Source organism: Ambystoma mexicanum, chromosome 5q (assembly GCF_040938575.1).
Source record: "Ambystoma mexicanum isolate Mex_15411 chromosome 5q, UKY_AmexF1_1, whole genome shotgun sequence".
In the NCBI taxonomy this organism is placed as follows: domain Eukaryota; kingdom Metazoa; phylum Chordata; class Amphibia; order Caudata; family Ambystomatidae; genus Ambystoma; species Ambystoma mexicanum.
Genome location: NC_090933.1, coordinates 415049020 through 415072712, shown reverse-complemented (window position 1 = coordinate 415072712; position 23693 = coordinate 415049020). Strand labels below are relative to the sequence as shown.

The 23693-nt window shown below is 45.3% G+C and overlaps 1 protein-coding gene across 4 annotated transcripts in view; it reads right to left on the bottom strand.

Annotated features, from left to right (window-relative positions):
- Positions 1–23693, bottom strand: part of RMC1 (regulator of MON1-CCZ1) — a 1737150-nt gene that overhangs the window by 1565868 nt on the left and 147589 nt on the right. For all 4 annotated transcript variants that reach the window (XM_069620905.1, XM_069620903.1, XM_069620904.1 and 1 more), the window contains exon 5: positions 13113–13199. In XM_069620905.1, coding sequence (XP_069477006.1) covers positions 13113–13199 — 87 coding nt within the window. The remainder of the gene's footprint in view (positions 1–13112; positions 13200–23693) is intronic.

Genomic DNA, 23693 nt, shown 5'->3' with positions numbered 1-23693 from the left:
AGGCTCAGTGTGCATGATGACAGCTTATTTCCAGCATTTTTTCCCCCCGTTCTGCCTGGAGGCCGTCAGGCAGGCATCTTGTCAGTTAGCACGCCAGGCCACTCCCCCGATTTCCCTCGTCAACGCATCAGCAGGAATCTCCCTCGTCTCAGTAACTCTGGCAAAGATAACCAAAGACTCTGGAGTAATCTCCCTTACCACAATACCTTTTGTAACAGTATGCAAAGTGAAAAAGAACACAAATTAACTCTGGAGAAAGCCTGGAGAGAAGTACAATGGTTAATAAGAACAGTTAAGAAATATTGTCATCAAAAGTCAAGTGTACTAGGCAAAAGGAGTCATTTTTCTGGCCTCCCTGTGCAGTTTTTTTGATTCAGACATTAGGGCAACAGTTGATAAAGATATTGGTAAGACGCTTAACTATTGGACTTGGAGGAGGGAGACATCCTCCTGGTATTCTACATCTTTGTGGAGCACAAACTCTTAGTTAAGACTTTTTGAACACAATCACAAAGGAGGTGTGAGGGGTCAGAAATGAGAGGTGGACACAAAATTGTACTATTTTCATTATCAGACACCTTTATTAAAAAACAAAAGGGTTGGATGAAGGTCTCTTTGACCCCCATCCTGAAGAGAGTTTCCCTACCTTGGAAACTAAAACTAAAGCTCAGTCTATGTCAAGTCGTCAAAACTGTCCTTGTGTCCAAAGCATACTACTCTGACCCTGTCATGCCTGTGCCTGCCCCAACCTCCGTTTCCACTCCCATTAACCCCAAAGTCAAGTTGTCTGCCTCTGCCTTTCTGTATCGTGAGCGCAAGCAGTTTGGTAGGAGAACGGCAGCCAGGCTGTTCTATTCACGCTGGCAACTTGTGGGTAGGTTATCATGGAGACGGCGTGCATTTAGGGGACACTGAGCATAATTCCAGACACTTTTGCTTGAATCATCACGTGATGAACAACAGCTCCTCACGTGACTGAGAACAGCGTTTTGTCATGTTACGTCTTCCTTAGACGTTATTTAAACGTGTTGAGACGGCTGATCTGTGCTTCTGATTGAATTTCCTCCCGAAGCTCTGTCCGTTTGAGCTTCACTTCATTCATTGCTTCTTTGTATTCTGTGGACCTCCTTCACTATTCCTAATTACAGTCTCCGCCCACGGACTCGTGCTGACTTGGTACCCGACCTGAGCCTGCTACACGGACTGCCTTTGTCTCTGCCTTCTGCCAACTGTTCCCGGCATTCCGACATCGGCCTGCTACGTGGACTGCCGGTGTCTCCGCGTTCTGCCAACTGTTCCCGGTGTTCTGACTTCGGCCTGCTACACGGACTGCAATTGTCTCCGCCCTCTACTCGATACCGCTGGGTCTGCCCTACGATCTGTTTGCATTCTCAGCCTTTCTACTCCTGTGATCACGACAGGTTTTTCCTTCATTTGTGTTTAGACCACGGAAAGGGCACTTTATACTATTTACCCTGGTCATATATTTAAGTGTCTCTGCACAGCTCTCCAGCTACACGTGTTAGGTTCTCGTGTTTCTTATTGTACACAAGCAGTTTGTGAATCAAGAGGGTTCCGCTTTTTGTGTCATCTTCCTCACACTAAGGAATCTCAAAAAGAGGGGTCTACTCTTATTATCTCCTCATTTAAAGACACGTGCACAGTATTATACTGGACGCTATCCGGAACACCAACGTGCACCAACCCGACTCTAGTGCGTCCCTCGTGCCGTTCGGGTGCTAGCTCCCTTACTAACATTTTCCCTCCTTCATTTGGCTATGTTATTTCTTTTTCCTTTGGATCTTATTTGAACTGCCTCATACTTCTTGCTGGAAAGGGCCCTTTCCATTGATTCACTCCTCTAATAGCAGCTAGCGAGGTACATCATTAGGAAGGTCTTTTTTACTACAGAGGTACTGATACAAATTTGCCAGGAGCGTCAGAGTCATCCTGAATCCTTTTCCCTGCATCTCTGGCGAGTTGTTACCATTATATTCACCTCAGTGATAAGTCTGACAGACCCTCACTTTAGAAACAAGCAACTAAGGGAGCAAGGAAATGTCTCCGAGTTATGTTTGGCAAAAAGTGTTCACAAGTTAAGCAATTAAATGAATTCAACATGGATCCAGAGGGTGTTTCCCTTCCCCTGGATATTTCGAAAGGATGGCAAAACAGTTCATGAAGGATGTCAAGATTGGCTTTTCCAAACAACACTTCCTTAAGGTTGGCAAAAGCATCTCTTTCAAACAACAGTTTCTTTGGTTCTATACACTCGGTTCAGAAAAGTTCTTATGCAAACAATATGCTCCAGCTTTGGCCTGAGCTCACAAACAAAAACGATCTTATTCAAACGAAAACATCTACATTAGATGTCCTTGTAACATCTTACATGGATCTCCTTGTATACTCCCCTGCAATGAATCCCGCCCCCCCTAGGTCTTGTTAATCCCCTTAAGTGTTCTCTGCCCGATATGCTCCTTTCACCAGGACTTTCTGTTTCACTGTCCTTCAGTATAGCACAGTTGTATTGCATCACTATGTTTCTACTTTATTTGCTTAGGGTAATACAAGATCCAACGTTCCCTACACAGACATCTCATACATGGGGACTTGTTTAAGATTTGGCTTTGCGCTTTATTTGGTCGACATTCAAACATTCTTATTGTATTTATCTGCTTACATGCCTGTCGGTACGCCCTGGAGTACCCAATGCCCCTGGGCAGACTCACCGGTATATTGAAGCGTACCTGAACTGTGGTACGTTGCTGCGACAAAGCTTCCTCTGTGGGACATCCTACTTCACACTGCAGACCTTCCTTCAGCGTTTCCAGCAGCTCCATGCTTCCCGCCGACTTCTCTCCATAACCCGGGACCAAAGGCTGCTCCTTCTTGGCACATCCGTATCTCGGAAGCTCTGCTGCTGCTCCGACGGTCTTCCCACAATGCCCGAAGAGTCTCTCCTGGCCTTGTGCCAAGTCAGTAAGATACTCTCACAGTGATGATCTGCTATCTGGGAAAGCCTGCGTTCTCGAACTTAGCCAGTATGGTCCTTTTCTGTACTGCTTCCTCTGCCTTCCTTTTTGGCACGGCTTTCCTTTCTGGCTCTGCTTTTTTCCTTGAGGGAAGATACCATCTTTAAATGTCCTACGCACTTGAGATCTGCAAAAACACCTGGTCTGCATATTCAACTGTTTCTTTCAATCTGCACCAACTCCTTCTTCCTCTTCCTCATCTCAGTACTTGAGGCATTATGGCAGTTGAAGTCCATAGAATTTTTAGGATTTCTAAAATGATGTTGTTCAAAACTTTTATTTAGGAAAACATCAGAAACAGGAGATGTTAGGTGTGCCTCATGTGTGTGTGTGAGGTATGAATGGACTTTGTCTACAGGGATTTGAAGCAGCGGGTTTCTGTATTTGTATAGAGACAACAAGCCATCAAGAATTTGGGAATTAGAAGGTTGTCTTCTCTAGGAAGGGAAGAATACTGTGCCTCACCCCCTTCCCCGACAGCAGTCTCCTCCCACGCGATCCTCACTCATGGTACCGCCCGCAGGGTCTGGGTCACGTAGTGACTGCCGTGCCCTGGCCACATGGAAGCAGATCCTTAGCGGAGAATCAGTGAAGACTCCACAGGATTCATCGCAGTGAATACCAGTGAACCAGGAGAAGGGAGTCATGCTCCTGGTGTTTTGTATGTTATTTGTGTATATAGTGGTAGGGCTAGTGTTAGGTAGTTTTAAACAGAGGACAGGACTTTCCTTTCATTTAGACAACCACCCTGATGACAAGCACCAGAGTATTCCTTAACTAGGTAGGGAATACCCTTTAGAATAGGGAGAGTTAAGGCTTCCTTTATTATTTATTATTTAATAAAGAAGTGTTCATACCTCGCAACCCCTTTGTCCGACTCCTTCCTCCAGCACACGACTCTCTGTACACCTTTTATTTTATACCGTAAGAAGCCTTTTGTGAATTACAGTGCCCAACATAGCTAGCCATGCCGTTTAGTCCCTCTCCTTGAGCTTTACTATCTTTTTGGCTGTCTTCCTGCCAGGTAGGGAAGGGAAAGGAAATGGCTATAAATGGGCAGTTCCTCTTCAGAGCTCGGGAAGTAGCGCGTGAGCATATGTGCGTTTGCATGCACAACTGGTTTGGGCTTGGTAAGGTGCTGAATAAAGCTCTAATACACCATCCAAACCATGTGCAATGTCATATATGTTCCTGAATTGGCAGTCCATGATTTGCCAACCACTAAAAGTTGGAAAATTGCAGTTCCCCCGAGGCGTGAGCTAGGTCCCTCCAGTGCATAAATGTGTAGATCAAGAGTATCTGGCTGTATTACTAAAGCCGACTACAGGAGTCAAGGTATCAAAGGCCAAAAAAGGCCAGAGTCATCTACCACAAGATGTCGCTCTGGACTCCCTGATAGAGGATGCCTTCCATGCTGCTTCCCTCCCTTAGATCAGCAGGCCTAACCCGGTTCAAGTTCTGCATCACCAAAATAATTCTTCTGGCATACATCATCTTAAGAATCCCATCCGCGGTTCCCCTAGAGGAACATGATTGGTAGCTGCCCCCTTCCTTTATTGGAAACCTACCCTGAAAATATTATGAGTTATGTCACAGACTAAAGTGCTAATTTCTGTATAACGACCATTGCTTTGTAAGAGAGAATGCAGAATCATATCTAAAACTCATACAAAGTAGACAACACTTGGTTGGTTACTTTGAATGCTGTGCAACACATGTTCTTAAGTTAGGGTTGGACTTAATAAGTTAAGTGTCACAAACCAACAGTCACTAAAAACTGCACGATCAGGAACGGAAGTTCTCCTATTGCAGGGTGACATTCCGTATGAGAGGGCATGCTTTGTAGTGCAAAAAAACCAACAAAAAAAAACACGATGTCTAGGGGCTCAGGTAAAAAGGCAGGAAGGAGATAGCCTGACTCACTCCCATGCTGTAGGAAGGAAAGAACAATACATTTAAACTATTTTGTACCTGTCGCCAAAAGACATCAAGGCCATCCTCCGGTTCCCCCAATTCCTTTCTCCTACCTGTATGCAGAATCCAAAATGCTGATGGGCTAAAGATGAAGAATACCTACTACCAGCAGCATTCACAGTCCACAGACCAGAAAAAGCGCCTGAAGTTGTGTCTCCAAGCAGATGCAAATATTCACAAATTGCAAGGACCTATACCCGGGCAGTACAAGGGCAGAAACTATGGGGACGATGAGCACTTGATACTGGGGGAGAGGTAAGAGGGACAGATAGCAGGGTTCCAGAACGGACTGTCCAAATTGCAGTACCAGCAGCAATCCAGGAATGTGGGGGGAAGTCAGCAAACCAAAGTTCCAAGTCCAACAGGCGACCAGATCCAATAAGGAAAATCCAAAAGCAGTCCGAATGGGAGAAAACAGAAGCCAACAAATTCCAATAAGACAGAAATCCAAGGACAGCTACTCACAGAGAGATGGAATAAGGTGTAAGTTACTTACCTGTAACTATTGTTCTCCAGCATGGGTCTGGCATGGATTCACATGGTCATGAATATTCCCCGTTGTCAGGCTGGAGAAAATCAGTTTCCCTTTCACTTAAAAAAATGTATTTCTCCTCTAAACCAATCACTGTCCTCTGGGTCATCCGCCCCCATCCAATGACCATCCTCTCCCTAAACCCCTCCTTTGGCAGCCATCTTCAGATTTGGTAAGCATGTAAAGTGACAGTATGAAAAGAAGAGCCGCAGAGGGGACGAAGGAGGGTTTGCATGTGAATCCATGCCAGAGCCATGCTGGAGAACAATAGCTACAGGTAAGTAACTTAAACCTTCTCCAGCATGGGGTCTGACATCCTCATGAATAACGAATACATAGCAGCACAACATTACACAACCACGGGGGGTGGCAAGGCTCAACAGAAGCAATTCATTCTTACCTCCGGAACAGTCTATTAAGCGAACAGGTTGCGTACCACTGCTTGGCCGACTCTAGACTCCTCCCTGGAATCATTCAACGCATTAGACCTTCATGAAGGTATGCGTTGACCTCCACGTAGAAGCCCTGCATATGTCCAGTAGGGGCACACCAGACAGGAATGCCATCGCAGCGATCGCTCTGGTCGAGTGGGCTCTCGGACGGCCGGGCCGCGGGCAGTTCGCCAACCGATGACAGTGTGTGATGCAGCCGGAGAGGCACCTTGAAATGGAAGCCTTGAACAAGGATTTTTCATGGTTCACAGGACCAAAGTTCACAAACAGTAGTGCTATCTTCCAAATATTCTTTGTGCGCGTCATGTAGAACTTCAGGGCATGAGCGACGTCCAGCGAGTGAAAGACCCTTTCCGCCGGCGACAAAGGTTTCTGGGAAAAGAACAGGTAACACCAAAGGCTTGTTGAGTTGGAATTCCGACTGAACCTTCGGGATGAAAGAGGGGTGCATACGCAGCACCACCCTCGATTCGTCGAAAGTCAGATATGGTTGCTTGCAGGATAGGACCTGGATCTCACCTACCCTCCTGGCAGAGGTGATGGCCACAAGGAAAGCCGCTTTCCACGAGAGGAACTTGAGTGGGGCCCGATGCATAGGCTCGAAGAGAGCCCCCATGAGCCTTGTCGGAACCACAAGAGTTCCCACGCCGGGGCAGGAGCCTTCATCGGTGGGAAAGATTGAAGAAGTCCTTTGAGAAACTGCCTGTCAAGTCGGTGGGACCAAAGGAAAGATCTTCCTAGAGATCTGGTGTGGTGTAGCGGGAGATAGCCGCCAGATCTACCTTGATAGAGGCGTGCGCCAGTCTGGCAGGATATGCAGAGCCGTGACCCTCAGAGGGGTAATCTTTTGAGACCAGCACCACATAGGGGAATGCTTAAACTTGTGACCGCAGCACTTCAAGGTCGACGACATCCCTGCAGTCAACTCCTATCCTCCAAACTCTAGGGCTGCAGGAGCCAAGCCCTCAGGTTCAGCGATTCTGGGTCGTGATGAAGGATTGCGCTGCCTCCTGTGGTGAGAAGATCCGGAACCACTGGCAGCTTGACCGAGACGATGCTGACAGTCTGGGAATGTCAGGATACCCAATCTGCCTCGGCTACGCCGGGGCGATGAGCATCATCTTGCATGGACAATGTCTGAGTGCATTGATGACTTGTAGCAGGAGAGGGAACGGAGCAAACGTGTACAAAAACAGCCCTTCCCACAGGAAGGAGAATGCATACCCCACGCTCCTCGATTGGTGGAATCTACTGGAAAAAGTCTGGCACTCAGAGTTTGCCGCTGTCGCAAATAGATCGATCTGGGGCCTGTCCCACTTGACGAAAAGGCAGTTCACCTGATCCTGACAAAGCTCCCACACGTGGCAGGAGCCTAGTTCCCTGCTGAGGGAGGGCGCAATGGTGTTCTTGACGCCTGCCAGGTGGAGAGGGTCCAGGAACATCTCCTGTCCGACTGCCCAGCGCCACAAGTCCTGCACTTCTTTGGAGAGCACCGGGGATCGAGTCCTCAACATGGTGGTTGCGTTGTCCGTAAAGATCCTCACCACTTTGCGTTTCAGAGACGGTAGGAACGACTTGAGGGCCAAGAACACTGCCCGTAGCTCCAGGATGTTGCTATGAAGATCCTTCTCCTCCGGCAGCCACAGGCCTCTGGAGTGCAGACGTCCGGTGTGTGCTCCCAAGCCTTCCAGGAAGGCGTCCGTGGTGACACTCTCCTGGTATGGGGGGGGTTTTGAAATCCTGTGCGTTGGGTGATGTTGGAGCAGATGCCCCACCATTCGATCATCGCCCGACGGAACTAGTTGTTGAAAGAGATCTTGTCCTAGTTTAGCCCGGTTAGATGACTTCCTCTTTGAAGAAGAGCTTGATGGTAGGCTGGCAATGGAGGTGGAAGGTGATGCTGATCGCGCCCTATCCACTTTGGGACCCGCTTCCATGGCGAACCCGGTGGACTCAGACTTGCGGCTCTTGGCCTTATCTTGGGCCCCAAAGGATGAGGCACCCGCAAAGGACTTAGAAGTCCGCACCCTGGACCGCCTGGTCCTGGATGAGGCATTATGCTGCTCGGAGCATGGGTCTGAGGCCTTGGCGTTAAGCCATGCCGCCAGCCTACTATGCATGTCCTTAGTTGGCTTTTTGGAGAAACTGAACCATATCTTGCACTCCACCTCCTTGTGGTCTGGCTGCAGGCAGTAGAAGCATTTTAGGTGCTTGTCCACCAGAACACATTCCGTAGCCCACATTTGGTGCAGGGCCTGAATAGGGACTTTCCCTTCCTTTTCATCCATCACGTTCGGAGGGCACGAAGTAGGCCCAAAGGCCTTTAGAATCTTCAATTATCTTCACCCTTGAGAGTTACGAAACATCACCGACAACGGATCCCCGCTGTCGGCCAATGAAGAAAAGAACACAGTCTTCTTTTAAACAAAAATATAACTTTTTCCATCAAACATGAAAAAACTTTCAAATATCTCAGAGCAAACTCAAGGACTCCCAACACTCAAGGGTGCGGTAAAAATCTGACGATGGCTGCCAGAGGAGGGGCTTAGGGAGAGTGCCAGAGGAGGGGCTTAGGGAGAGTGCCAGAGGAGGGGCTTAGGGAGAGTGCCAGAGGAGGGGCTTAAGGAGAGGACTGTCATTGGATGGGGGCAGTATGAGCCAGAGGACAGTGATTGGTTTAGAGGAGAAATACAGTTTTTAAGAGAAAGTGAAACTGTATTATTTTTTTTTACCAAGGATTCCCAGCCTGACGACGGGGAATATTCATGAGCATGTGAATCCATGCCAGACCCCTTGCTGGAGAACTGCAGTTTAGAAGCACTGCACTCACCTTCTTCACTTCTCTTAAAGAGACAGGCACTGCGGGAAACGCTGCCTCCGGTGTGCGTCCTGAATGCAACATCAGAGCGTGCACGTAGGCTTCTGGGTAGCATAGTACCGCAAGAAACCCGTTGTGCGAGGCACCATGGAAGACGCCATCGACAAGCACAACGCCTCATTCAGTGACCGCAGAATCAAGGTAGAGTAGCCCTGACATTAAGTTACTGTGGAATAATGGTGGTAACTTATAATAGTATAAGGCCTGTGATAACGTGTTTAAATATCTTCCCACCCACCACTTTAATTCATTCCAACAGAATCTAACTATAATTCATGAGTGTAGTGTGTCGCATTTGGACACATAACAGCTATTATATATATATGTCTGACTTTATATTGCTTTACCTACTTCTTAGTATTTTAAACGTATGCACCTGTGCTGTTGGATAAATGTGTTTTACCCTTACCTATGTGGACAGTGTGATAAATTAAGGGTATTCGTCCCTTCTGTCTAAAGAGGAGCCTCACCCTTTGAAGCTAGGGAGGTTAGACCACTCTGCAAAACCCTCCCCCCAGGAGTCTGGGCAAGCGGGACCTCCACAGGACAGCTGTCTTAAAAGTCAAAAAGCTGGCTTTAGCGATGGAGGGGAAGAGAATCCCATGTCTAGTGGTGGCGTGAATACAACTACTTTGTGGCGGGCAGTACGCCCAGCAAACAGAGCCAAAACCATCGCACTGGGGAGTGTACAAAGCTCTCAGGTAACTGACCGTACATGGCAGCCAGGAGAGAGAAGCTAGAGAAAAAGAAGCTAGCAACAGCGAAAAGCACGAAACAGGAGAAGAGGACCCGAGAGAGTGCTGAGCCCCAGCACATTACCCTGCACAGTTAGAGGGAAGAGGGAGAACAGGAGAATTGGGAGGCCGCCAGGATATCGTTGTGAAACTAGATAAGGATGTATACGATTTGGCCGTGGCACAATTGTTTGTGCCCGAATTGACCGTGGTCAATTCGGCCACTAAGACAATTCTGCTGCGGCCAAATTTGGCCAAACTCAAACCCCCCACAGCCCCAAATGCATTCCCCCACCGACCCCCTACTTACCTTTTTGGCATCTGCTCATCTTCTGACCCTGTGGCGTCAGATCCGTCACTCCTGCGCGGGTCAGATCAGACACTGCAGGGTCCGTTTTTCAAACATCCAGAAGCAGGGGACAACCCCGCTACCCCCAAAGGCCATCGATACCAAACATGGGGACCAGGGGACACCCCCGCAACCCCAGCTCCCAATGTTTGGTAGTGATTACCCAATCTAATCGTTACCAAACGATCAAATGGTACAGGCCAAATTCAGACAGATTTATTATACAATCAATTGGAAACAATCAGTTTGGGTACTACCGAATATAAAACTGTCGAACTGTAACTACGAGAATAAGATAAGGAGAATAATCACTAACCCTGAAAGAGAATTAAAGACTGGGCACAAATACCATGGTAAGAGGGAATTGTACCCTATCGCGTATACAGTTGAGAAAGCCAGAGCTAAGGTCCAGTCCTCTGACTGTTTGGGGAAATCTGGATGCATAAGTGTGGCATTTTGCGTTCTCTTGTGCACCTTAGGGATCTATGTGTGGATGCCCCCATTGTTTGAAGATGTTTAGAATGACTGTGTGCGATTCCCACTGGTTTTCTGAGGGAAAGCTCTGCACTTCTGCTTAGCACATCTCCCAGACAGCTACATTCCACTGAAACAACACCTGGCACCTAAAAACTGGAATGCTCTACCCACTACCTTAAGAAATGGGAAATCCTACACCTATTCCGAAAAATGCTTAAAACCTCACTATTCTGTTAGATCTTAATATATGTAACTACGTGTGTTCAACTGTAACCTCATGAACATCAGTATTGCCTCCTTCACGCTGTATCACTCTTTTCTTTGTCATGATGATTTCTTCTGTAACAGCGCCACGATACCTCAGGGCCACTGCTGCGCTTTATAAATGCAAATAAATAAATAAAAATGCTTCTAGGCAGAGCTGACGTCCATCTTCTGTGCTAGTTTGGACAGACCAAGTTAATGTGTCCCGCCCCGTTTGTTGATTTAAAGCATGGCGGTTGTTCTGTCCGTGAGGACTAGAACTGTCTTGCCTAATACGGTGTTGAAGTGCCAAGGGCGAGGTATCTCATCCTTGGGATTACCTCCCAGGTTGCCAAGGATGAGATATCTCGTCATTGGCACTCAAGGGGTTAATGAAAGAAAACCTTAGAAAGCATTGCATGGCGACATACCAAAATCACCAAAAAAGGCCTTGGCATTGGGGGAGAGAGGGCCCATGGCAGTTAAAGGATTAAACGCTGCCAGTAACTCTAGGATGTTGATATGTTTCTTGGAGAGAGACTGTGTCCACATACCATGTGCTGTTTGTTGGAGATAATGAGCTCCCCCCACCCTGAAAGTGATGTGTCTGTTGTTGGAGTGGCTTCCAGTGCAGGGTTGTGAAAGAGTTTGTCCTTCAACTAGAACTCCTTTGTGCACCATTGCAGTGCCTCCACTACAGCATGCAAAATGGCCACAAGATCGTCCCAGTGACCGTCTGCTTAAGACCATTGTTTCTCCAGCCACTGTTGTATTGGACACATGCACAACCTGGCGTGTGGCACCAGAAAGATGCAGGAAGCCATCATTCCAAGAAGGTGCATAACCTTTTCAATAGTTATCCGACGACCGGCTGTGTAATATGGAACTTGAAGGAGCAGGTGTTGTACCCTCTCATTAAAGGGAAAGACTAGAGAGTCTTCTGTTCAAATGATTGCACCCAAGAACTCTGATTGGACTGGGAACGGGACTTGATTATTTCTTGATGATGGAAAAGCCTAACTTAAATAGGAGGTTGATTGTTGCCAAAACATCTGTGGTGTGTCTCCTGTTATGAGCCAATCGTCTAGATAAGGGTACACTGTGATGGATTGCCTGCGTGAGCAGGCTGCCACCACTGCGAATACCTTTGTGAATGGGAAATCAGAATATCATATCAACCAGATTCAGAAAGGCATACAAGAGTAAATCAAAGTATAAAGAGATGTATTAAAGAGAACTGTTGAAACACTATCCCTAAAGAGGAAAGCAAACCTAAGTGAGCTCTGAATGAATTACAATAACCGACCAAGGAGGTGGCAGGAGACTATTCAGAAGAGCATTGTTATGAAAACCTTGGACTAAGATAGAGTCATTTATAAGAGACCACCAGAAGAAGAGAGATATTCTCTTGATTCTATTTGACTTAGTTAATATAGTGGCAGGGTCAGTTAGAGTTAGTTTGGATGGTGGGCATATTCATTTAGGACTTCCTGATGACCAATAGCACCTTTAATCTATTTAGGTAGGCAGGGATACCCCTATATCAGTAGGGAAATAGAGGCCATTTTCTTATTATTTTATTAAAAATCGGTCCAAAATGTCCACAACTTGTTAGACTCCTAACCAGCCACAGCAGTATATTGCTCAAAAATCTATTGTGTGTGTTAACTGTACTTTTACCAAGCACCCATCTCCTTGGTTTAAGTCTTACTACTCAGCCTCATTAACAAGTGAGAGTTTGGTTAGACGTTTGTGGCAAACATCTGCAGTACACAAAGGTTGGTGTCTCAGAATCCTACACCAACAGTGTTTCTGAAAACCCTCCTATCAACTAGCAACTGTCATGGCAATTCATAGTAACATTCTGAAAAGATAAAATACTAGACATCAAAGTTGAAAAGTTCATATAACAGATCATTCCAAAGAGTAAATGTCTGATAAATAGTGCTTTGTTTCATTTGGAATACAGACATTCAGTTATCAAGGATATTTTGCTTTTCAGCACCACTGAGTCCCCGATTTCCTCCGCCAAAAAGCTTTTGCAGCTTTTAGTTTTAGTCCGTTAACAGAATGAAGTTTTGATTTGCAATTTCTTTTTAATGTTCATATATCACAGCATATTCTTTGTTGTAAACATAGATTGCATATTTTGATCAAAGAAAAAAAACATTCAACTGTACATTTAAACATATCAAACAACTGTTACTCAATTAGTCTAATTTTCCCCAACGTCTTCACACTAATCATTCCCCAGGCCTTGTTTGCATGACATCTACAGCTCTGAGCACAGCATTAATGTGTACCAACATCAAAGCAACTCATTCTGATTTACAATTGGCAATGTACTCAGATTGTTAACAATTTTCAACTTTTAGATCTGTGTAATGAACATAAGAAAGCAACTTGGTTTACACTGCAAAGAACGTGTGTGTCTAAATTACCTGATAATATTCAATTCCTTGATCTGTTATGTATACTACTTCTGTAGAGCTTGTCCAGCAGAATCCCAAAATGTTGGCATTTCTGGTCTTTCACAGCAGACAGAAAACAAAACGTGTTAATTTACAATACAACAATCAACTGTTCTACATCAGTAAAATGTCAGTGAAAAAAAGGGGCCGCCAGTTATAGTACAGCAGCTAAAAGTAGTAGGACTAAAATCTGAAAAAATGTCACGGTTCCATTGTTACTCGCAGGATCAGCACAGTTGTTCAACCCTCCAGGCGCAATAAAATAAGTGATGAATTGGATATGGGTATACTATTTGAACATAAAATTATCATGCAAAGCAGTTTGGACACAAGTGCTCAGTGTCTCTCTTAAGGCTCGGTATTAGGCCCCTTACTTTTGTCCATTTATTTATGTATTTATTTATTTCATTTGTTACTCGCCCACACCCTTAGGTATCACGGCGAGGTTACAGACAGCTTATAAGATTTCTTAAACAGTGTTACAGTGCATACAAAAACAATAGAATAACGAAACAAGACTCATAAGAAAAAACAATACACCGGTTTTAGGTTGGAGAGGAGGTTCTTTGTTTAGGAGTAGGAGGGTTGGAGGGCCTGGTCAATCAATATTTATTGAATAGCCATGTTTCCAACGATTTTTTAAAGCTGGTAAGGGTTTCTTCATTTTTGATTCTAAGTGGTAGAACGTTCCATAGTGTAGGGGCCAGGACTCTGAAGCTGTTATCTTCTGCTTTGGTGCTTTTATGAGTAGTGCCTTGTCGTTTGATCTGAGTGTTCTGTTGGCGTTTCTTTTCTTGATGGCATTATTAAGATAACTGGGGGCATTGATAGTAAGACATTTGTAGACAATACATAAAGTCTAGTAAGTTTTGAAGATGATTCTGGCTTTAATGGGTAGCCAGTGATGGTCTCGCCTGATACTGGAAATGTGGTCTGATTTCTTTATCCCTAAGGCCGCTCTAAGAGCTTTATTCTGTACCAGTTGTAATTTACTAGCATTGGTGTTGGAGGTTCCTAGCAGGAGGATTTTGCAGTAGTCAAGCTTGGTTAATATCAAAGCTCTAGCTAGTGTTATACAATTGGTGGATGTAAGGTATTGGCGACTCAGCGCAATGAGTTTAGCTGTGTATGCCGTGGATGAGGAGAGGGCTGATATGTGTTTGCACATAGTGAGATTGGCATCTAGATAGACGCCAAGTATTTTAACATGCTGGAGTGCTGGAATTGAGGTACCGTCGATATTGATGTGGGTGTAGGCAGGGTGGAGGGAGCCAATTCTGGCTTAGGATCCTACAATGAGAACCTCCATCTTCTCATCATTAAGACAGAGGCTGTTCAAGGCCATCCAATTTTGAATAATGGCATATATTTTGTTAATGGCTTGGGTGTCTTGGGCGTAATCCCCGGTGATGGGGATGAGGATTTGGGTGTCATCTGCGAGGTTTGTGTAGATGACACCCATGTTGTCTAGAGCTGAGAATAGAAGTTTAGTATAGGCATTATACAACGTTGGGGAGAGGCAGGAGCCTTGGGGAACTCCTATAGGGACTGCTATAGGGTCAGCCTCGTCTTTCCTGATAGCGACTCTAGATGTACTTTCCGCTAGGAAAGATTTGATCCAGAGCGTGGCGTCGGAAGAGAAATTCAAATCTTTGGCTAGTGAGGCACAGGGTTTGTCATGGTCAACAAGGTCTAACGCTGCTGAAAGGTCCAGCAGCAGCAATATGGCAATTTTTCCTGCGACTCTGATGGTGTCCATTTGTATTTTGAGGTCAGTGAGAGCGGTTTCGGTGTTATGGTTCGGTCTGAACCCGGATTGTCTTGCTCCTAGGAGTTTGTTCTGTTCAAGGTGGGTTTGTATTTGGTTGTAGGCTATTTTATCAATAATTTTTAGAATAATGGGACTGTAGTTTTGGGCCTGTAGTTAGTTGGGATTAGCGGGACTAGTGTGTTTTTTTTTTTAGTAGAGGTGTGATCCAGGCTTTTTTGATACTTTCTGGGACCAAGTTGGAACTGAAGGATGCATTCACAAAGTTTGTGGTGATGGGTGTGAGGGTTGAGGCGCATAGTTTAACTAGGTGGGCTGGGAAGTTGTCTCCTTTGCAGCTGGATGCCTTAAGTTTGTTTATGGTTTTACGCACTGTTTCTTGTGAGACTGGGGCGAAATGGAAGGCAGGGGTGTTACATGATGTCAGGCTGACGTTAGCGTCTGCCAGTGTATGTTTTTCAGCTAGTATTTGCTTTTTGGTGGTGATTCCATTTTGTAATAGCTGAATCTTAGCGGCAAGAGCGTTTTGTATGGTGGTACACCACTCTTTGCTAGGTTGGACAGGGTTGATGATCAGGTTGGGGTTTTCCAACTCTTTGAAAATAGAAAACAATTCTTTAGAATCTGAGGATGCATTACTGAGTCTAGTGTTGATCGCATTAGCTTTGTGTGCTATGATGGCAGCTTTATAGATTTTATTAGCAATTGAAAGCTTCAGTTGTTTCAGGGTTTTGGAATTTAATATAGCGATGTTCACAAGCGCTTTGATGCGCCTAAGTGCTACTAGTTCTTTGTCAAACCAGAAGGAAGTTTTTTTGTCCGAACGTCTAGTTGTGGTGACAAGGGGTGCTAGGGTGTCTATTGTATTTGTGAGGCAGTTATGGTAAGCGTCTGCAAGGGTGCAGGGGTTATCATTACTAATCATCATGTCTGTCAGGGTGTTCTTTAGGATAGGGTTGAGGCTTTCTAATGAGAGTTAACGAGTATTTCTGGTTACATAGGTATCTAAAGTAGTGGGCTTGGGCAGATCAGGTTAAATGCATGAGATAGAGAATTTGATACTATGGTGATCTGTCTAGGGAAGTGGGGTGATCGTATCTATAGTGACTTGGGTGTTAAGGGATAGTACCCAGTCCAGTGTTATGCCTTTGTTGTGGGTAGGTGCATTCACAAGTTGTGTGAATAGCATGTCTTTAAGTGCATTATGTAATCTATATCAGCTTTGATATCTTGACTGTCATTGAACCCAAGGTTCAGGTCGCCAAGGGCGATGCATTTAGTTTTGGGTTTGATCAGAGGGGTTAGTAGAAGTGGTAGGTCTGTGTCTGGGTGAGAATTTTTGTTAGGGGCTCTGTATATCGTTATTATATTAATGGTGGTTTTGTGATTGGTAGTAATTTTTGTGAGTAGAATTTTGTATCCCTCTGGGTTATCAATTGGGCATGCTCTTAGATTGCGATGAGTTTTTGCAAAAACAGCTACTCCCCCTCCTACTGCTTTGGTTCAGTCTGTTCTAAAGATGGAGTAATTAGGTGGAATGGCAATGGCAAGAGTGGGTCCCGAGGCTTGGTGATGCCAAGTTTCGGTCACTATGAGAATATCTAGTTCCTGATCAATTATGTAGTCGTGTATTTCTGGGGCGTGGGCAGCTATGATTCGTGAGTTAATGAGCGCTAGTTTGAGTTCTGGGGTGGGTTGCATCTGAGTTGTAGGTATTGGTGGTTACTGTCTTTGTTAGGAGTGGCTTGATGCCTACTGGTGTTTGTGATGGTGTTTTCGAGAAGGTTGGGTGTGGGGTCCACCCTGGGTGTCGCGAGGTTCTTGCGTTGAGCGGTGATATTGGTAGCTGGGTGTATGATAGTTTGTGACCTGAGTCGTTGGTTTCTCCTGGTGATCCAAGTGGAGCTCAATTTGCATTGTTCTTTTTTTGTGTGTTCTGAGTTGGGAGGTGGCAGTGGTGGTAGTTATGCTATTCCACTTTTGTCACTTATTGATTCCTTTAATCTTTCCTCCCACTTTTACACAAACTACACTCATATCTTCCTTTACTTTTCTTTTCCTCTCTCTCTGAATCTCTCCATTCCAGCATTTCACACTATCTATTCATCAGAAATGTCCTCTTGCTTCCTACACCTAAACCCCTCGAAGACTGAAATTCAATTTTTTCCTGCCCCTTCTCCCTCCCTTGCTCTGCCCCTTCCTGGTCTCTTCTTTCACCCTTCCCTCCTTCTCTTCTCATCTACTGCATGCATTCTTCAAGTCAGCTTTGACCGGTGGCTAGCCATTTCCCACCATATTTCCACCACTGCCGTTTCATCCTTTTAATTCAATATTGTTTGCCTTCATCCTTTTCTGTCATTTCAGGCGGCCAAAGTACTTATTACCTCATCCGTTTTTCCCTGTTTGGACGATCACTCTGCCCTCTTATTTGGACTTCCTTCATACCTTCCTACCCCCTTCGGTCTGCCCTAACTGCTCTATCTGTGTTCTATTGTCCGTTCCCCCACACCTCTAGCTCTCCGCTCACTTTGTTCTGTTTCTTTTCTTCATTTTGGCTCTCACCTCAGTTTCCATTACATTTGTATCATATTCAAATGTATCCATGGTCTTGACTTATCTCTTTGCTCTGGTCTCTTTCTAGATCCATTTATGTTCTCTTCGTTTTCAATATCTTCACCTGCTTTCTGTGCCCAAACCCTCTTGTGCTCCCTCCCACTTAGGGTCCTTCATTCTTCTGGTACTCAGAGGAATTTTTTATCTCTAGACATTTTTTCATCAGTCTTGCTCCATATTTTCTGGATACGGCTTAAAGCCTAACTTTCTTTCCTCCCTTTAGGAGATCTAATTTGTTTATTTCTGCCTTCAAGATTGTATTTAGATTTGCTCATATTATTGATGTACTGTTTTTTTTTTAAATCCCTGTACATCGCTTTGGGGACAGCAAATGGGCATGTCATTCACTTTAGTGACTACTATACTGCTAGTGCATAGTCCCCTTTCCGAAATACACTTGGGATATCATCGCCAGGAAGGTAACAGTCAGCAGCAGCATTCAAGTTTTTTGATAATTTGTTGCAGGTAGGTCCCCCCAATATCTGCTTATTACTCCTCCCACCCCCATCATCATCATCCTCATCTCTGTCCCTCCCACCAGTATAACAGGGAGATCAGGAATTTTCCTGACCTTCTTGGCAGTCGTGATTTAGGGTTCGGTTTCATTATTGCGTACCACAGTAGCTCTTGCACAATGAGCATGAACATCTTTGTATGCACCCACCCACCCCTTTACTTTGCCAGAAAAATTCTTGTACACTCATCTGTTCTACACTCATTTCTTCAGATATTTTCTTTGACTTGCCTTTACTTTGTCTGCATCTTTACATTGTCAAGGTAGCAATAGATATGGTTACGGTTAGGTTTGGGTTCATGGGTAAAGTTGGACGAAGAATATGGGTTTGTAAAGAAGGGGGACTAAAAGGGATCTCCACCTGTAATGATGAAGTGAATGTTAGAAGAAGTGAAAGACAGAAGGTGATCTGCTCCCCCTTGTTTCCTCTGCAGGTTGCTTGTAGATCTCTTGCTGCCAAATTGCCCACCATCCCGATCCCGTTGGCTGCCCGTTCCCTTGTATTTCTTCTTTCCTCACTGTGGGCCTCATTACAAGTATGTTGGTGCGTGAAAAAATTGGCGATAACGGACCACCACACTGCAAGCATCATGCTGGAGGTATATCCTTATGCTTTACGGGCAAAATAAGCAAAATCGGTGGAATTACCTCAGCAGTAATTCTGCCAAAAATGCCCCAGAGTCCAATGGACTTAAAGAAAAGGGGATTAACTCTGCCACTTGTAATCTGGTGGTAATTCCGCCAGACCAACTGGCGGTAACAGTCATTCTGTTGGGGGGTATTCTGGTAGATTTACCACAGGAATACAACACAATTTGTAATGAGGCCCTGTGTCCTTCCTCCCTATGTCGTCTAAAAGCACTTCATTGATTCTTGACGCTGGGTATGCACCATAAAAATAACAACGAAGTGTGGTGGAGTGAAAGCAGAAGAGGTAAAGACACACATCCAACTTCTTTAGCAGAAAATCCTCAAAAGGAATAGAATTTTGCAGTCCAAGACACTATCTTCCAAGAGATACAAGATTTAGAAGGATTCTCACCTGGAATATCTCCAATGTTTGTTACAATCTGTCAAATAGTGTTTTTATTTTCAAGGTACTCCGTGAAGATCATTTATTGACTCATTTGATGGGTTTATAAAATACTGGGAGAATGACATCTTGTTTTATGTGGAATTCTGTGTTATATACGAAAGTAGGATGATTCTTAAGTACCATCTTATTTATAAATATTTTTATTGAATTTCCAACACTGACACTAAAGTATTATGAGAATCCCACTTCAGATGAATGTTAAATTATCATTTATATGAGACCTCCACCACACAATCCCTCCCCTGATAATGATTCAAGTTGGAGTAAAAACGTCAAGTTGCAATCTACTAGCCAGGCCTAAAGCATCACTCATACCCCAGTTCAGCATATGCACACAGCACACCATTTGTTACTCGCCAATAGTCAGTTATCACTAGCGAGAGAACAATTTGAGTCCAGATTTACGTATCATTTGCCTAAATAGCAGCATGCATCAGAAAAGCCAAATGTACATGAAAATCAAATGAATTAAATGCAGCATAACCGATACAGAGAGCTAACTGTTTGCCATTCGTCTTCCAACTCACCGCCTCAAACCATGCAGCACACAAATAATGCAATATAAAATATCTAAAAACACAGAAACAAATCAAGGAGGCCTAGGATCAAAAGGAAAGTTAAGAGTAGGAATGTTAGTGCCAAATTGAATATATCGCACCACCATCACTCTGAGTCAATGGCTGTTGCAGGGATCTTTGGCAGTAGTCAATTTAATTATGTCTCTGTTCCACGAGTACATTTTAGAAGCTTGGGAAGCATGTCAGAACATTGATCTAGGTCTTTTGGCAGGAAAGAGGCTCAGAAAAATAACTGTGTGCATCTTTGCTCCTTTCCTTTTCAGGCAACATCTCCAATAGACACATGTTGGGTTCCACGTTGTGTGTCCATTTAGCATGCAACTAGAAACACTAACATTGTCAAAAGTTGCACAACTCTGGCACATATTGAAAATTGTTCCTTCTCTTATAATACTTCATAGTGGAAATTCAGGGAGGTACCCATTTCTGTAACTTGTATTACAGAGAAGCTATGCATCACACATCTATATATATATACAAAATATATTGCCACCCTTCTAGAAACTACTGGGACGCATAGCAGGCATAAAGGAAATATAGCTTTGTGTGCCATAATTATGTACCAGTGACATAGTATCCACAACACAGGGTACCAAATATTGCAGCAGTGGCGCTCTGTAATATGTCCTCAAATCAGGTACCTTATGCCCCTGCCACATAAGGCAACTGCAGTTTAATACTATTCTGAGCTTCTGGAAACCTCACAAAATGTGCTTAATTGATGCCTCAACTTAAAGTAAGATTCAGGGATGCAGATTTTCATGACCTGGAACACATACAATAATCTTGGGAGTACTATCATTTTAAGTAGCAAAGTCATCCATATCCCTTACATAAACATAGCCAAAAGTCCACATATCTGCCCAGAGCCCTCAACTGCAACCCCAAATTAGTTTTAAAAACGTTGCCCAATTTGCTATTGATTTGTATGCCTAAATATCTGAAGGTTTCTGCACACATCTTTATAGGTAAAGTTGTCAACAGAGAAGCACATCACGCCAAAAAGGTAAAAGATGGTTGTTCCAGTAAATCCAGCATGTAGGTTTCCGGTGTCATAACATCTAATTCAATGCCCCCTTGGGCCGCCTTTATTGCAACCTTCTCCCAGAACCCTATGACCGGGCATCCCCAAAACATGTGCCTGAGCCCCGCCCCTTCCCCCTTGCATTTGGGGCACACTTGTTTTCCAGCCCCTATGAATGTGGAGATAACAGCAGGTGCGAGGTATGCCCTTTGTACTATATACATTTGTATATGTTGTAGTATGGCATTTCGGGATACCTTATCGCTTTATTGGTCCCCCACTCTTTCTCCTCAAACGTCCTTCCCAAGTCCCTCTCCCATTTACTTTTGCAATTCAGCTAGGTCCTGGCAGTGCAGCCCAACAAGATCTCAGATCCTGGACACCGCATGTCAGCCTTGTGCCGTTGTGAGCAACATCTCAATATCCTCACTCTCAATATCCCCCTCCATAGCACTCGGCCATCTCCTACACCACACCCCCAGGACTGCACCGTGTAGCAAGAACTGTCCTGCCTGTATCCCAGCATCCTTCTCGCAACTTCTCAAACGTTTTCCACCGTCCCCCACCCCTCAGGTCCCCCAACGTAGCCACACCACACATCTCTCATCTCCATTCTATCATAATCCGGTCATCCTCCCTGCACTCCAGAAACGCCACTATCGGTGTCTGCGGAGAGAGAGCGGGTCTGTCATTCCCACAACTCTGTAGGCCCTATGCCAGATTTGGATGCCCAGTTTCACCAAGTAACAGCTCTCCCGTTGCTCCCTAGCAGGAGCCCAGAGGAGGTCTCTTAGATATTGTCTCCTCAATGTGGGCTGTAGTAGTGCCGTCTCGATCGTGGGTTCATCAGACATCCACTTCACCACGTGCTGTAGTTGACATGCTAGGTAATACAGCTCGAAGTTCGGTACTCGTAACCCTCCCTGGTCATACGGCCTCTGCAATGTGTTCAGGGCTACCCTATGCCGCCCGATTTGCCACAGAAATCTCCTGCACAACTTCTCCAGTTCTCAGAAAAAGCGCCCTGGTATATCATATGGGACATTCCCAAAACAGTGCATAAGTCGTGGCAGGGCCACAATTTTTAACAATGCCGCCCTCCCCATCATCGACAGGGGCAGCTTACTCCAGAATCCCATGGACACAACTAATCCAGCCCTAGCTCGCGCTGTATTATGCACGTGTTCCTGGTAGGGGTCTCGATGAATGTTAATACCCAGGTATCTAAAGGAAGTCCGGGCTCCAGGGCAAAGGGAGTACTGGCAAATTCCCCTCCCTCAATCTTTGCAGTGGCCGCTAGCATGATTTCTTCTTGTTTATTGTGATAGCTGTGTACATGCTCGAGTTATCTAGCACCTTTATTATGTATGGTAGATTCACCTCAGGATCTCTCACGTACAGTAACACATCATCCGCATATATAGATATCACGTGTCTTATCCCATCTATGTCTATGCCCACATCTCCATATTCCTACCTCTCGGTTAGGTGCGCAATATAAATAAAATAAATACTAAATACAAGTATGCCGCCATAGGCTGCGCTGCCAGGATATACAACATCCAGGATAATGGGCATCCTTGCCTAGTGCCTCTATATAGCTGCCATGCTGCTGAGTACATACTTCCCCGTCCTAACCATAGTAATTGGTTCTGTGTATATCAAGCATACCCATTTTATAAACAGCGAGCCAATTCCATCTTCTCCATCACGGCATACAACCAGTCCCAGTGTACTGAGTCAAATGCCTTTGTAGCGTCTAAGGAGACGACCACGCCCTGCAAGGGCCTATCTGCTGTGCTGTAAATGACGTGGTGGAGCAGTCTCAAGTTCTCCGAGATGCCTCTTCTGGGCACATACCCTGTCTGGCCGGGGTGGATCAGCGTGTGGATCACCCGCCGAAGTCTGCTCGCCAAGATAGCAGTGAGGATATTGCCATCCTGATTTAGTAGGGACAGGGGCCTATAAGAACCGCAGTCAGTGCTCACCTTATCCGGTTTAAGCAGTGGCACTATCAGGGCCTCTCTCGTGCTTGCAGGCAGGATTCCGTCCTCCAACGATTCATTGTACACCCTGGCCAACAGTGGCGCCAGTATATCCACGAATGCCTTATAAACTTGCTCGGGAGCCCGTCCGTTCCCAGTGCTTTCCCCGTCGGCAGGGATCTAATGGTGACCTCCACCTCTTCTGGTGTTATGGGGGCCTCCAATGTCCCTGCTTGGGGAGCATCTAAGCTAAGTAAGTCTATTTGGGTAAGTATATCTTGTATGTCCTCTTCAGAGCCGCGCTGGGGGGGGGCCGCATACAGCACTTGTAGTAGTCAGAGAATACCTCATTTATCCCCTCTTGCGTGCCCACCTCCCTCTTCTCTACGTTCCTAATGGAGCAAATCGGAGACCTGGTAGCCGCGCGTCTACACAGCCATGCCAATGCCATGCCCTCCCTGGCTTATCCCCTTGCGCATGGCTCATCTCCACATATTTTGCATAAACTTCCCCAGCCTAACCCATTGTGCTAGGCCAGTTTGCCTCAACGCTATAATCTCATTCAGCTGTTCCTGTCCTATCAAGGCTTCCCCCACTCTCTTCAATTCCCGCTCTGTCTTCTCCAATTCCCTCACCAGAACCTTTTGCACCCCTCCTCATTCTGCTATCATCACTCCCCTGATAACCACTTTGTATGCTTCCCAGACTATGCCCACTTTTGGTACACTCCCTTCATTCGTCTCCATGTATTCAACAGTGTTTTTCCTGACGTGCTCAGCAAATGCAGTGTCCTGTCATGCTTCGCTTCTCAATTTCCATGTGGGAATCGGCAGTCTAGGGGGAGAAACTCTCCACCTTGCCACCAGTGGCGAGTGGTCGGACAGTATTCTATCCAGGTACACCGTCTCCGAGAATTCAGAACTGCTTTCACCTCCAGTGAGCAGATCATCTATTCTGGTGTACATTTTATCCG